The sequence below is a fragment of the Rattus rattus genome, chromosome 15 (genome assembly GCF_011064425.1).
Source record: "Rattus rattus isolate New Zealand chromosome 15, Rrattus_CSIRO_v1, whole genome shotgun sequence".
Taxonomy (NCBI): domain Eukaryota; kingdom Metazoa; phylum Chordata; class Mammalia; order Rodentia; family Muridae; genus Rattus; species Rattus rattus.
The window spans coordinates 68,951,315-68,966,579 of NC_046168.1; the positions used below are offsets into that span (position 1 = coordinate 68,951,315).

At 43.2% G+C, this 15,265-nt stretch overlaps 1 protein-coding gene across 3 annotated transcripts in view; it reads right to left on the minus strand.

Annotated features, from left to right (window-relative positions):
- Positions 1 to 15,265, minus strand: part of Piezo2 (piezo type mechanosensitive ion channel component 2) — a 367,176-nt gene that overhangs the window by 45,991 nt on the left and 305,920 nt on the right. For all 3 annotated transcript variants that reach the window (XM_032885463.1, XM_032885461.1, XM_032885462.1), the window contains 6 exons: positions 13,442 to 13,538; positions 12,277 to 12,436; positions 8,183 to 8,272; positions 6,119 to 6,240; positions 4,969 to 5,040; positions 791 to 897 (listed from right to left, as the gene is read on the minus strand). In XM_032885463.1, the coding sequence (XP_032741354.1) occupies positions 791 to 897; positions 4,969 to 5,040; positions 6,119 to 6,240; positions 8,183 to 8,272; positions 12,277 to 12,436; positions 13,442 to 13,538 (648 nt within the window). The remainder of the gene's footprint in view (positions 1 to 790; positions 898 to 4,968; positions 5,041 to 6,118; positions 6,241 to 8,182; positions 8,273 to 12,276; positions 12,437 to 13,441; positions 13,539 to 15,265) is intronic.

A 15,265-nucleotide genomic window follows, 5' to 3' on the forward strand; every position in this document is an offset into this window, starting at 1 on the left:
CAATGCATAGCCTTATCATGGGTAACCAGGGGGTTTTGTGGATATCTTTCTACATGGCCTGTACTATGACCAATGGGATATAGCTCTTCTAGCCTGTGGTCCAGAGGTAGAAAAACATGTACAAGAGTTTGCCCCCGTGCACTGACAAGACCTCATTTTCAAGAAGGATGGATCACATCCTACTCCCATGAACATTGTGTTGGCAGGTGGGTCAGAGCTGGGGTTGAGTCAGCAGGTTCCTGAACAGAGAGGTCTCAGCTGAAAAAGATCAGAACTGGGCTGGCTGTTTATGGTCTCTATTTAGTATTCTGATATCATTAGCAGTACCAAAAAAATGAAGCTAGTTTTCAAGGTCCAAATGCAGTATTCAATTGATTGTTTCAAAGCAGAGCGCCTGTAATATTTACACAATCAACTCTTTCACACAGGGAACACTTGTGAGTCCAGCATTCAAGCAATAGGAGGCGATGCTGAGAAACCTGTCTGCTTGCAACGGAATTTTTTTTTTCTTTTGCTTAGGTCATCCAAGTTGCTTCGATGTCAGGACAAAGAGCTGACCCACATCCTGCTCATGTGAAGTGGTTTGTAGGACATTACTGAGAGGGGGCAGTGCTGCAGTTTAATTAGAAATACAACTCAAGAGATCCAGGTATCCACCAGAAGACTCTGAGGGCACTCACAGGAGTGCAGAGGAGGTCTTTCAGGCCTGCAAGCAAGACTTGTTCATTAAAAACCAACAGCTGCATTTCTACCTAGTGACGGCCGCCATTGTCCCGCTCCCTCTAATTACCTGGAATGCGGACTTCCGTGGTGGTTCTTCATCCTCCTTTTTAACTTCCTCTTCTTCCTCTTCTTCACTATCCGTTTCAAACAAATAATAATCTCCACTTCTGACCACTAAGCAAAACAAAATATTTGCTTACTTCTCGAAAGGGACACGAGAAACCTGAGGGCTTATTAATGAAATGCACACCACCCCCCAAAGATACACAGACGGCCCTCGAGAAGACCACAGCAAGAGATGTTAGCAGGAGGAAACAGATATAAAAAAACTGTTTTAGTCTAGGGCTATACAGTGCTGGCATGGCTGGGTCTACAGAGCATGAGGCCTTGTCTGTGTCATTTAAGAGATCAGCAACCATGGGGTTGACCCAACAATTTCTTCCTTCTTCACTGTTTTATAGGGCTGAATCCATTCGGAGATGCCAAGATACTTGAACACCCTTGCTTCGCATTTCATCAATTTTGATCATCTAGACAAAGGCCAGAGTGAAGTGGAAGATTTGGCATGGTCTGGTACAGACAACCAACCAGGCTGACCCAGGATGAAGGCCAGTGCCACCAGCCTCTACTTCACTTTAATACTATGCAGACCTGGCAACACCATGAGGCAACAGAAGACGAGACATTTGAACGAGTTAAAAAAAAACAAAATAAAATAAACAACAACAACAACAACAAACACGTTGCCACAAAGAGGAAAGGGGTAGGTAATATCAAAAAACAAAACAAGATAACAGCATAACAGCATTGTGTCTGACTTTTTTTTTTCAAATGGCCATGGGACTGACTGAGAACAGCAGTCGTGGTCCATAGGGTTTAGCTCTGTCATACTTCTGGTCAACAAGCCATTCCCTGGGAACATAATGAAATCCAAGGGGAACTCTACTGACCATCAGGTACAAAGCACAAACAGTATGGCCTGCTTCTGCCTCATCTGACACTTGCCCTGCAAGAACATACTGTCTGTGTCAGGAATGGGAAAAGAGAAATCCGAGATGTCTTCAAGACAGTTAGGGAATTCAGTTCTTATATGTTTGAAAACTTTTTAATTTAATAGAGAAGAGAGATCCCTTCTGATGCTACAAGAACTGTACCATCATTATGGGAAAGCACACTCATGATTTCTAATTGTATATGGGATTGCATCTCTGAAGTGAGAGAATGCAATGTTTTAAGCTGTAATTTGGACTTATACCTTATAAGGTAATAGGAAACCTTGGCTTGTTTAAAACTAGTTGCTTGAATGTCACTGGCTATGGTCAAAAAGTTGAACCATTTCGTCTATTGTATCAGATGACTCTGAGCCTTCATTCAAGAAGATGCAGAGTGAACGAATTGGGCCTTATATCCTTGAACAGAAGCACTGTGATTTGTTACTCATGTTTTGAAGGGAAAAAAAACAGGCCTAGAGGATTGGGTCCAGGCCTGAGGGAATCAATGCAATACAACATAAGGTAATAATAAGCAAGAACAAACCAAAATCATAGCATTACATTTGACAGTGAGGGAGACCATTAAAGTAATGCCTTCACTTAAGCTGAGAGATTTTGCAGGGAAGTTTTTGTGGACTCTACATCAAGTGGTCTAGTGGGACAAACACAGGGCATTATGGGACGGAGCATTTTACCCTCATTATAGGCATGAAGATCAACAGTAGCTGGAGTTGTATTCAATCATACCTTCCATCATTATTATTCATAGGGTTGAGCCCAAATGATGTTCATCTTAAGCATTGATGTTATTATTAGTAATATCACAAATTTATTATATAAACAAGTGAAACTGGTACACTTGACAAAGTGAAATGTTTTTTCTAATTCTCTTAGTCTTTCAGAAAATATTGTTGAAGCAAAGTGAGGGAAGTCAAACACTTAGCGTGGGCTGCTGGTGATAATTTGAAAAGTACATTGTACAAAGTAAAGCACAAGTACAAAGTAAAAAGTCCGCATACATCAGTGCAGACGAAGACACTGCCTCCAGGCTATGTCCAGACACAGATCACAGATGTTGGTGTTGCTGATAAATTACTTAGTACGAAACTAACTTTTAGACTCTCATCACTACTCGTGTCCACAGAAACTTGACCCTTTATGCCAGATGTGTATCAATAAAGCAAGGTTAGGTATTGATTAGGTCACATGGAACTGATCCAGAGACACACTCCACTGGGAAGGAAGGTATCATTGAACAGCAATAATGCAGTCCTGTGTGTGTGCATAGGTTTGGAACTAGCAAATTTGCCACCACTGCTTGTGTTGACGTCTTTGCTGCCGACCAACCATCTCAACTAGCATCCTTATTAATAGACACTGCATCTCGACGTAAGCTCAGCATCTTTCAGAAAGGATTCGAATGCCCAGCCCAGACACTCAACAGATGAAAATCAAGGTCCTCTAATAACATTCTTCTAGATCTAAAGGTAAATGCTGGAGCATTAAGAGTTAAAAGCAATCAAGGACACGGTCTTCCCCTTTTGTTCCTTTCAAACTTGGAAAGGAAGATACGTTGTACAGAAGAAATTTAGTATGTAGAATACAAGTCCAAACCATGTGTTACAGACAGGTCTCCATTATTGCACATTATTGCACAGTGACGTTGTCATAACAAGGCACACAAAGTTGATTATCAGAAGAGTTTGATATAATGAGGGTGAATGAATCGGAAAATCCTAATGCCATTAACCATCACTGGGAGTTGAGCTGTCACCAACATGGACAGTGATTATCGAAGACCATATCCAATTCTTTTGATATGAATTAGATGCTGAAATGGAGAGACTGCAATGGGAATTTACCCACTCAGTATGGTGTGACTTATGAAATGGATAGGTCACACTAAATTAGCAAAGGCCCTTTAAAAACAGAAAAGTAGGCACAGTTTACTTGTGACTTGATAGAATAGGCATGTAGTGCTGTTCACATGTTGTTAACCTAATAATGGCAGACAGAAATGCCACATGGATGTTCAACTTGAACCTTTGAATGTGGCAGAAAATTAAGTGGAACTCATTGCCACGCTCTCCTTTATAATTTTAACCACGCTGCTGAAATTAAATATTAAAGGTTTACATCTAATTAAATCCAAAGATAGCAACTTTCAAATTTCATGCTATTTAAACTGCCTTGCTGATTTTACAAGACAATTCCTCGGGTAAGAGACACCAATTGCAGGTGGCAGTGAAACTCATGGAAAAAAACCATGCCTTATGTAGTTTTCTAATGGTTTCCTATCAACAGGGTTGTTCTTAGCACTGTGTGAGTTTCTTTGTCTGAGCAAACAAGTTGTAGTCGTGGATATATAGCATAAGCCAAAAAAGGGCGAAAGATACTACACATTATTTTCAAAATAATAACTTCTCACTCTTCTACTATACCTAAGGAATCCAGGAAGTCTAGATTATAATGGGTCATTCCATTATAAAACTATTGGCCAGTATTGGCCTTTACAGAACACATATAGCCAATGGTGTCTGTAACCACACATCCACTTCTATCATCAGGAGGAAAACACATTGGAGTTTATGTGGCTAGCAGATGCTATTTTCCTGGTTTTTGCTATGAGTTGGTCATATCTGAGGCTGTGCTGCTTCCTGGGCCTGGGTGTTTGGGGGTATTGATTGTTGCCGAATCATTTTGAGATTTGGAGGAATTAAAGAACAATGTAAATGCATTTTTAGGCTATCTGTCACCTGTATACTAAACACATTCCTAAAAACTCTTAAATGCAAATAAAAATCAAAGCTCTGGGAAGACAGGGAAGGAGGCTCATTGACATCCATGCCCAGTGCCTTACAAAGAGGGTCACAGACACTTTTAACAGAGCAGTCATCCTTTAGAGTCCCAGCAGGAGTCAAAATTATCCTTAAGGGTTTAAACCACACATGGAAAGGGAGCAGAGCTCTTGACCACAGATTTAGATCGTGCCCTTAGTTCTTTGCTTTCTTACATAATACTTTCTACATCACATCTTTGACTTGCTTTAGCCACCGTGCTAATTTCTCAGAAAGAATTGGTCCTTGGGGGCCCAGGGACCCATTAGCACAGCAGTGTTCTTACACTCTGACCCCCTATCAAGTCACAAGGGTCAAACCATGCATGGGGCACACAGGTCATGGGGAGCCTGAATTCTGGTCAAGGATATAAGGGTTAGAACTGATGAGATTGGAAGAGGATCAAGAGAACCTACTGGAAGCATGATCAACCCAAGGCCGCCACCACTGCTTTTTTTTGCCCTTGGCTTTCTGTTTGTCTGCTTCTCCTAAAATGAAATATGTCCAGACATTAATTCTTCGGAAGTGAGCACACAAGTTTTGAAAACCCCGCTTTAACAACTCAAATCGTCAAATCTAGGTAAGTTGCAAAAACACATCAGAGGCCAGGAAAAGGAAGTCTGCTAACTAGAACTACTCATGTGCTGAAACAGTCCCCTGCAAAGGTAAGCACTGAACATTCTTGACAGTATACTACTCCTTCACTCTCTTGACAGTATACTACTCCTTCACTCTCTTGACAGTGTACTACTCCTTCACTCTCTTCCTAGGGTCTAAGGGCATGTAAAGAAAGATTAAAAAGGAAGTATTCATCGAAAACGTGTCTTACACTGAGGTTTCTATTTTTTTTGGATTAAATTAATATGAAAGAATCATTGCCCATTTTAAAGAAGGACTTAGTGGTAAACAAGTCATTAACATGCACCAAGCACAGGAGTAGGACTTTTTCTCTTGATAATGTCAGTAGTCAGTACATGATTGGAGGGCAGTTACTGCTAATGTAGAGAATCTAGGAACTTGACAGAGACCACGCACTGTTTTTTGTTTTTTTTTTTTTAATTCCACGAAGTGGAAAAGCATGCAGGCTTCCTAACAAAACTGTTAAATCTGTAATTGGATAAATCTATAATTAAATATTATAAAATTGATAAGTTCTATGTTTCACAGTGAATTCCTTGTGATGAATAATAGCTGAACGTTGAACTGTAAATATTCACAAGGGACACAAAGTGTGCATGCATATTTAATTTTCATGTTGAGTTTGTAGACACTCAAGGCAGCGTATCTAAACCTCTTCCCTAATGGAACAGATTAAGCAAAAATCATGCCGATTTCTCTAGAAATATGTCTGTGAACTAAACCAGGCTGTGTTCATTAAAGGAATCACGTTGAAGAGTAGATGCTTACAAAATTATTCATTCACTAAATACATGCTAATGAAACAAACGTATCTAGTCACATTGGGAGGCTCCTGACAACACGGAAACAAGTGGTACTTTGCAGCCCTACCAACAGCATGCCGTTATTGGATGTCAAAGCACTCGGTAAGACGAAAATGTGACATACTTTCATCGTCTTCTTCTGAGACTTTCTGGATGTCCTGGCCTTCCCCTGACTCCTGGGTCAAGCTCAGCATCCTCTCCTTACCCTTTTTGTACTTTTGCTGCCGGGCTTTGATGCGATCCATCCTAAAAATAAGGCAGTGTTAACAATAAAAAGAGCGCATGCGCGGTAGCCATGTTGTCCTGGCTAAGCACCGCGGGTGCCTATTGTGTATCCGAGTGTCTGAATCCATGAGAAAGGTGCTCAGTTAAGCACTATGAGACCATTGTTTATCAGCAATAAATAACTCATACGCACACGGGGGGAGTGGCAGGGAAAGGGAGAGGAGAGGGAGGGAGGGAGGGAGAGGGTGAGACACCACGGTACTCCGTGTTTCATAGATACTAGGGTTAGTAATAATTATCAATAGTCACGATGCTAAGGTTAGCTTTTGATATCTGTTCTCATTTTGCATCATAGCCAGTCTGATGACAGCACATTATATATAACCAAATGTTTTACATTTTTTGTTAATTTTATGTGGACGAGTGTTTCCCCTGCACACATGTATGTATGTGTTCCATGTGCATGCCTAGTGACTGCAGAGGCCCAAAAAGAGGACATCGGATGCGCTGGAGCTCGAGTTGTAGGTAAGTTCTGGAATAGATCCCAGGTCTGCTGGAAGATCAGCCAAACTCTAATGGCTGAGCCATGCCTTCTGCTCCAGCGTTGCATTCTTAACCAGATACCAAGAGTCCGGTCTCACCGGAAGTGAGAGAAGATTCTAAAGGCAGAGCAATTCTACATGTGTTCGCCCACTGTGTCTGAGCAAGAGAGGACTGCAACAGTTGCAGCACACTGCAGGAACATTACAGTTTGCACGTTCATCTTAGGCTTCTGTGTAAACAGCCATGCTGTGGAATAATCTAATTTATTTAAGGGAATACCTTCCAAGGGCTGGAAACTGGGAACTGAGGTCAAAAGGGAATGAAGATGTTCTTACAAACTCTGGGGACTTTCTTGAAAGGATGGGACAGGGTTTCCACTTTCTTGAAAAAAAGTATCCAGGGTTCAAATTCTCTGGATATTAGCCTTTAAACATTAAATCAAAATACAGATGTTTACTAGTTCTTAGAAGTTTGACTCATTGCTAGAAAATTCTTTATGATTGAACTCTCAAATTTCCTGAGTCCTGTCAGTCCTCCCCTGTCCCATATCAATCTACCCCTGTTCCATGTCAACCTATCCCTGACCCAAGTCAGCCCATCCCTGACCCATGTCAGTCGACCTCTGTCCCATGTCAGCCCGCCCCTGTCCCATATCAATCTACCCCTGTTCCATGTCAACCTATCCCTGACCCAAGTCAGCCCACCCCTGACCCATGTCAGTCGACCTCTGTCCCATGTCAGCCCACTCCTGTCCCATGTCAGGCTACCCTGTCCCATGTCAGCCTACCCCTGACCCATGTCACCTCACCCCTGTCTCATCCAGGATGATGTGGTAGGAAAAGTGTTGAGTCAGATTGGGAAGAGTCTAGTCACACCAGTGCTGCTTCTAGTTCCTGTGGACCCTACATGTCAGAGCCCATCCATTTTCCTGAACATGCATTGTATTATTTCAAATTAATACAATGATCAGAAGCAAAAGATGCTTCTGACGCTGACTCCATATTTATTCCCTGAATCCAGAAATGCTTGGCTTCTTCCATTACTTTGTCATTCTTTACAAAAGCTCATAAGGGACAACTGTGCACTCTAATTGAACAACACCAAATGGTCAGAGAACTTCAACGACCAGCTCAGGATCTAGATGAAGTAACTGAATTTGTGCTGTCTCCCTGCCCTTTCCAAGATGGCGCCTTTCCCACAGCCTGTAGCTACCATCCTGTTAAACTGCCTTCCTCTTCAGCATAGCAGGGTTAGTGCCTTATCTGACAGAGCAATCAACACTCACTATACAGTGTGGACCAGTCCTTAGACATCCCCTTCATTGTTAGACAAGGATACCCTTTTCAGGGGTCAGAGCCAAGACACGGTTGAATAGACTGATGCAAAAGGAGCAGAGAAGCAGAGGGAAGAGTGTCCTTACTGTCTCTTCAGCTGGTCCATGGATTTTTTCTCTTCTTCAATTCTTGCCTTTACAGCTTTCACAATTGTAGCCTGGAAAAGTTCGGCCCCTCTGAAATAAAGTTGGGAACAGAAAAGAAATCAATATTCTTTTGATTGAAATCAATCAAAAGTCCCACTCAACTTTTCCTGGAGATGATCAGAGGTCATGACATCCTTTTATTGGGGCTGACAGACCTTTCCTGGCTGAAGTCACCTGCTTCTTCTGGGTGCTCTTTTAGAGTGACTGAACAATGAAGAAAATAGCCCCTTGGGAGTAGGTGGGCTTTCTGCCACCCCCGAAGGCCAGTGGAGAGAAAATGATTTCAATTGTGTGCCACACATTTATCAAGTGACATTCACGTCTAGTAAAGGACATAGCTTCAGGCTTCTAGACTTACAGAGCAGTGTTTCTCAACCTTCCTAATGCTGCAACCTTTTAATACAGTTCCTCATGTTGTGGTGACCTCCCGACCATAACATTATTTCACTGCTACCTCATAACTGTAACCTTGCTACTGTTATGAATCATAATATAAATTTATCTGTCTTTTCTGATAGGCTTAGGCAACTTTTGTTAAAGGGGAATTTGACCCTTACAAAGGGGTTGTGACCCACGGGCCATGAATGACTGTCCTAGAGGGACTAGTGGTCCTGTGACAGGAAGTCGCTCAGCTACTCACACATATCCTTTCCATTGTCATCCTTTTCCTTGTACGACAGGGAAAGGAGCACAGTCCTCTTGCCAATGGCATGGCTTGGGCTCCAGGTCCCTTCCTTGCCTTCTTGCTTTGCTCGATGTCTGAGGAATTTATGCATTTTTCACATTTCCATTCCTGCAATACCTCTGTCTCTGTCTCTCTGTGTGTCCCTATTTCTCTCTGTGTTTGTGTCTGAGTCTCTCTCTCTCTCTCTCTCTCTCTCTCTCTCTCTCTCTCTCTCTGTCTCTCTCTCTCTCTCTCTCTCTCTCTGTCTGTCTCTGCATCCCTCTGTGTCTCTCTGTGTTCCTCTCTGTGTCTGTCTCTCTGTATCTGTCTCTGTCTCTCTGTCTCTGTGTGTGTGTATTTGTCTGTCTCGCTTTGTGTCCCTTTGTGTCCCCCTGTGTCTGTCTCTGTCTCAGTCTCTCTCTCTCTCTCTCTCTCTCTCTCTCTGTTTCCCTCTCTGTGTCTCTCTGTGTCTGTCTGTCTGTCTCTTTTCCCCCCTCTCTCTGTCCCTCTGTTTTTCTCTGTATCTGTCTCTGTCTCTCTCTCTCTGTGTCTGTCTTTGTGTTTGTCTGTGTCTGTCTGTCTACTTCTCTCTCCATGAGTGTACTGCATGCAGATATTTGTGTAGATACACTCACCCATGTGGGCAAGTGTGGAGGCAAAAGGGTGCTATTGATATTGGGTTATCTTCCTCAATCCTTTTCCACATTATTTTTTAAAAAATATTTATTTAGTTTTTTATTATAAATTTGTGAGTAAGTCTGTGTGAAAATCAGTACAGGTCTATGGAGGTCAGTGGTGTCAGATCCTTCTGGAGTTACAGGAGTTGTGAGTTGAGTCAGTTGACGTGGATTCTGGGAATTGGACTTGGGCCCTCCCTCTACAAGAGCAGTATTTGCTCTGAACTATTGAACCCTCATCTCTCCTGACCTTCCACACTATTTTTTTTAAGGCGAGATCTTTCACTGATATGGAACTAGTCATTTTGGTTAGATTAGATGGACAGCGATTGCTGGGGTTCTGTCTGTCTCCAACCTCCAGGGCTGGAGTTACCAGTGCACAACGCCACACCTGCATTTTTAGATGGATCCTGGGGATCGGGACTCAGGTCCTCATGCTTGTGAGACAAACATTTTACCCACTGAGCATCTCCCCCAGACACAGGTGATAGACGTGCAAACTGATAGATACACCAAAGCTCTGCTAATCTAAGAAATGAAAAAGGAGCCAGGTCCACCTCGTGTTTTCCTCTGTCTACCCAGACATCACTGCCAGTGTACAGGCAAACACAAACCTTTGGTAATGATATCACTGTGGCTGTGCCCCTACCCTCCTCCTCTTACTCTACCCGTCCTTTAGATTGCTTCTTGGAATGGAAGGCAGCCTAGTTCAAGCCATGAAATTGGTAACACACCCTTGACAGGCTCTCATGGACTCCCAAATGTTTCTTACGTCACACTCACTATTGCCTGAATGTTTGTGTTATGTTGAAATCCTAATGCCCAAGTGACAACATTCGGAAGTAGGGCCTTGCAAGATGACTAATTTATAATTGGAATGAGCGAAGTAGGTCCAGGAAGTCTCTGGTCCTTTCTACCATAAGGGGACTTAGTGTAATGGCTACAGAGTCTCACTCACTAGACACCCAAACTGCTGGCAGTCCAACACTTGTCTTCTAGCTACTACAATGCTGAAAGATACATTTATGCTATGATCAGCCTGTCTGCCATACCATGTTTCTCTCATGGCAATGCAGAGTCTAAGACAATTCTATCTCATTCTGGCATCTCTGAAAGGGACGTACTGGTCACTAAACATTATTATACTCATAAATTATAGCACTATTTTAGGTTAAATAAAGCTCCAGTTTGCCTATGAAATGAGAGTACATGCTACAAGGGTGACCCCTATGTGACCCCAACTTGGGTGACAAAGGATAGAATCACACTCATATAAATGAACTTCTGACATAAAATCTTTTTTCCTGGCAGGTGAAGGGAAATTGGTGTTGTGAACACCTATGCTTGTATGCATGAACCTCAAGTTCAAAGACAGGATTTGGTCATTTCATATAGGAAATTAACCTAATGAGTGTTAGGTAGAGAACACTTTGGATCCTCTGCTGTCTGAGCAATGCCAGTTTCTCCAGACAAGTGCATACTGAGCTTCTGTCCCCTGCAAGCAGTGGCGTGCCTGTTGGTGGCCTCTCATCTCCAGAGTCTTTTCTAAAACCAAAGAGAAGGGGCGGGAACTGGAGGAAGGGTGGAGTCCAAGGAGGGAAGCGTGACAATGTGAAGTTGCCCAGAGAAGATAATCAGGTGAGGTGGGGACAAAATTAAAAGGACAGGAAGAGTAGGTAGGAAAGGTCAGGGACTAGAGAAGTGCTAGCTAGGTCCTGTGCTCAGTGTTTGAGCTATTTTGGAACTACTCCATTCTTTCCTTGGTGGCTGTATTAGTTAATATTCTCACTAACAAGTGTATGAGGGCTCTGTCTCACCTCATCCCCATCAGTACTGAGTTTTTGGTTTTTCAGTAGGAGCCATTCTCACAGGGGTGGGGCTGGGGGCGGGGAATAATGTCAAACTGTAGGTTTTTTTAATTTGCATTTGGCTGATAAACTATAATATTGAGCATCAGTGCATATACTTTTGGGACATTTTGTATGTTCTTTCTTTTCACCCAAGCCTACCCCTTTTGTGATGCAGAGGATCAAATGTACTTTTCCACTGAGTTGAATCCACTCCTATGTTGTCTCTGAGGGTTTATCTATTCAAATCATTTGCCACAGTGCTACTCACAGGTTGCTATCATTTACAATAAGCCTTAATTACCACTAGAGTTGGGCAGATATTAAAATATGCTATTAAAATCTATCAATAACTCTGTGTTACTACTTACTATGTTTCACCTGGGCTGCTCTTAACTCCAATTAGCCAGCCTCAGGGCCATGTTTTCTTGACTCTTAACCCATGGCAACTTTTCTTCCTCCTCATACCCCCCCACCCCCGCCTGCATTCCTAGTTCTCCTCCAACATCTCAGCCCTGGGAACCCTACTTACCCCCACACTTCTGTCCAGCTATTGGCTATTGGCATCTTTGTTCACCAATCAAAATTAACTTGGGGGCAAGGTCACATAGGGTCACTTGGGTCTACATGAGGACTCCTCTCTGGGACAAACAAGTCTTGGGGGCCAAACTTAGCGTTACAATACACAGCAAAAGACCAAACCTCAATACTGACAGGGGTTCTTCTTACGACTCTATTTTAGATGTATCCAGTCCTTCAGGGAATGACATGTAAGCAATGTCAGATAGGGAAGATCTAGCCGTAGTACATTCAGGGAGAGCTGCTGGTGGAAGTAGCCTGACCCACCTGGATGCCAGGATCTGGGACGCTTTAATATCAGCCACGACGTGCAGGAAATAGTAACTCATGAAGACTCTCCTCTGTAGCAGGAGAAACGCAAAGCAGATGCTGTCCCAGATGATCCCTGCCTCCCCACTGGGCAGCTTGCATCTGGAGTCATCTTCAGCTGAGACACAAGGCAGGGGAGAAGCCAATGTAAATGAACACCCGTTTCTGTCCTCGTTGTTGTATAAAGTCTATAGAGCCAGGCTCGGGAAATCCCGCAGGCACATGAGCAAAACTCTGATGTTCTTATTCTTGATCTGAGTTCCTCTTAAGCAAAACTATACTCCCCAAGTCTGAAATGAGCATGAGAGGGCCCCAGTGAACTGCTGACACTGACACAGGAAAACCCCCGGATGTTCTTTCTTCATAGACTCCCCAACAAGAGCTATGGAGAAACAACATCTGGATGGCAAACGAAATGCTCTAATGTAGGAGTCCTACCCAGAATCAACTGAACACAGACTAGTCTATTAGAAGGCGGTGGTCATATGTTTTAGACTAAGTAGCAATTTCCAGAGACTAGTGTAATCCTCTGCTAAGTACAGCCTAAATTAGAAACCACAGCCAAGAGTGCATGGTATCTAAATAGCCTTTCTGAGCCTCATGGAAGTGGACAGGTGCTATGACCTGTGTTCTTGAGCTAGAGGCAAATGGCAGAAATAGCATTTCCAGTTGTCTCTTGGAGGAAAACTATTCCAGAAATACTAGGGCTCTTCCCAGTGGCTTTCTGAGCCCAGAGTTCCCTCAGCTTCTTGAAGAGAGATGGCTTTCTGAGCCCAGAGTTCCCTCAGCTTCTTGAAGAGAGAAGGCCTGCAAACCTGAGGACTGTCCATTATAAGTGGAGCAACTGCACTTTTGAGAAGGTGGCTGGACTTGTTTTGAATCTTATCGGGGAAAGTACATGGAGTCACCTTTACTACCCCCATGTGGCGGGGCTCTGGGGGGACACCCTGTGTTATAGGCCATGGTCCCTCACATAGTATCCTCCATAGTTTTCATCTCAGGGCAGAGTTGACTCCACCTCCAGCTCATTTCTCTGTGTTTTCCTCTAGGTTTTTAAGTCACAACAACTTAGCTGCTCTTTCTTTTCCGCATTTCTTCTCCCACAGGGTCCTGTCATACTTACGCATTTTATAGCCTTTCACCGTGCAGGCCAGGCTGAACGCTTGGATCAGCCAGCAGCTGTTTCTCACCAGGGCGCCGATGTATCCACAGGCTCCTATCTGAAAAGGAAATAAGGTAAACCTGGAGCTCTGACTCTAGAAAACAACATTGATGTCTTGTAGAGAGCGGCGTGGCGAAACAAAGATGGCGCCGACATCCAGCCTTGTCTGGATATCGACAACTTACAGCGCATGTGCAGGCTTGTCCCCTTGCTAGGGCGGCCATATGATAATGAGATGTAGGGCGCCCTCCAGTGGTGAACAATGGTACTGCACATGTGCGGTTTTTGCACCAGGTGTCAGTTGACCGTTAATATGCTAATGAGGGGCGGTACCATACTAATGGGGTGATTCATTCTCCGCCATTCCCTGGAGGACAAGTAGTGGGGTGATAGTGGGGTGATCCATGCCCCACCAATCCCTGAGAGATAATTAGCATACTGTTGTGTATATAAGGCGAGCGACTTTGCCGCTCGGGGTCCCTGTTCAAGAGAGCTGTAACACAGTAAAGGCTTGTTCTCAGAAGAATCCTGTTGCCGCACGTCGTTCTTGCTGGTGGGACATTGGGCGCGCAACAATGTCTAAAGAACCCAGTGTGCAAGAATTCACTAGGACCCAATGGCAATGTTTCCAGAGCATCCTGTAATGTCTAAAATAGCACTCTCCACACTGAATACATACAGTTAGCATTAGCTATTTGGAGAGCAATGCAAACTCAGAAGACATTCCTCTCTGTGGGAACAGGAAGGGGGTCTCCAGTGTGACGCTTCTGCTCTCAGAAGCACTGGTCTTTACAAAGAAAGCTGACTACTGTAGGACAAGCCGTTACCCTATGGGAATGCACTAAACATCTTTGCTTTGAGTAGAATTATTTTCTCATAGGTCACACGACTCAAACTTACACTGATCCCCAGGAGATCAGCCCAGGTCTAAGTTTAAGAGTAGAATTCTTAGGGCTGGTACGTGGCCTTAGTGTGTGATACACTGCCCTCACATACATGAATCCAACATCCTAGGATTTCACCAACTTTGAATAGAAAATAGTTGCTGTGGGGGAGGACCTGTATTGAACCTACATATGTTTTTCCCTGTCATTGTCCCTTATAGTGTATTAAAGCATTCATTTGCATATAGGTGCTTGAAGTTTATATTTATACATTATCTGGAGAAAATATAAAACATAAAGGAGGATATATGTGGGATCCATGAAAATGTTGCAATAAAAAGTAACTGAGAGCCTAAATATTTGGGAGTCAATGGCTGAAACCAATCCTTCAGAGAAACCATGGAAAGTCTACGTGCATGAAGATTTGTTTGACCAATCCTCTCAGTAAAGAAGTCTTTTCTGTTGGTTGTATGTAGTTCTTCCATAGCAGTAAATTCTTACGTCCAGTTCCAATCCTGAGTTAGGTAGTTTAAATAAACACTAACCATTGCAAGTCAACACATGGGGTCAGCAACGCTATGGGGTCAGCTGTGCGTATGGCCCTTGGACACTCAAAAGTCTTTACTCCCCAAATAGCAGTTACTCAGCTTGGAGTCTGTAGCTGTGAAAATGAGAATGTAAACCTGGGTTCTAATCCCATGCCATTAAGTTTTTGTTCTTTTCCTCTGAGCAGGGACAGACCTCTTCAGTCTTTAGAGACTTTTCAATATGTTTTTGTTTGTTTGCCTCCAGTGAATGCTACCTCCTGCGTTTTCTAGGAAAGATAGTAGAAAAGCACATTCTGTTCACTCACCCCCAACATTGTAACTTTGTCACCAGTGATTACGTTGTAATTATTCAT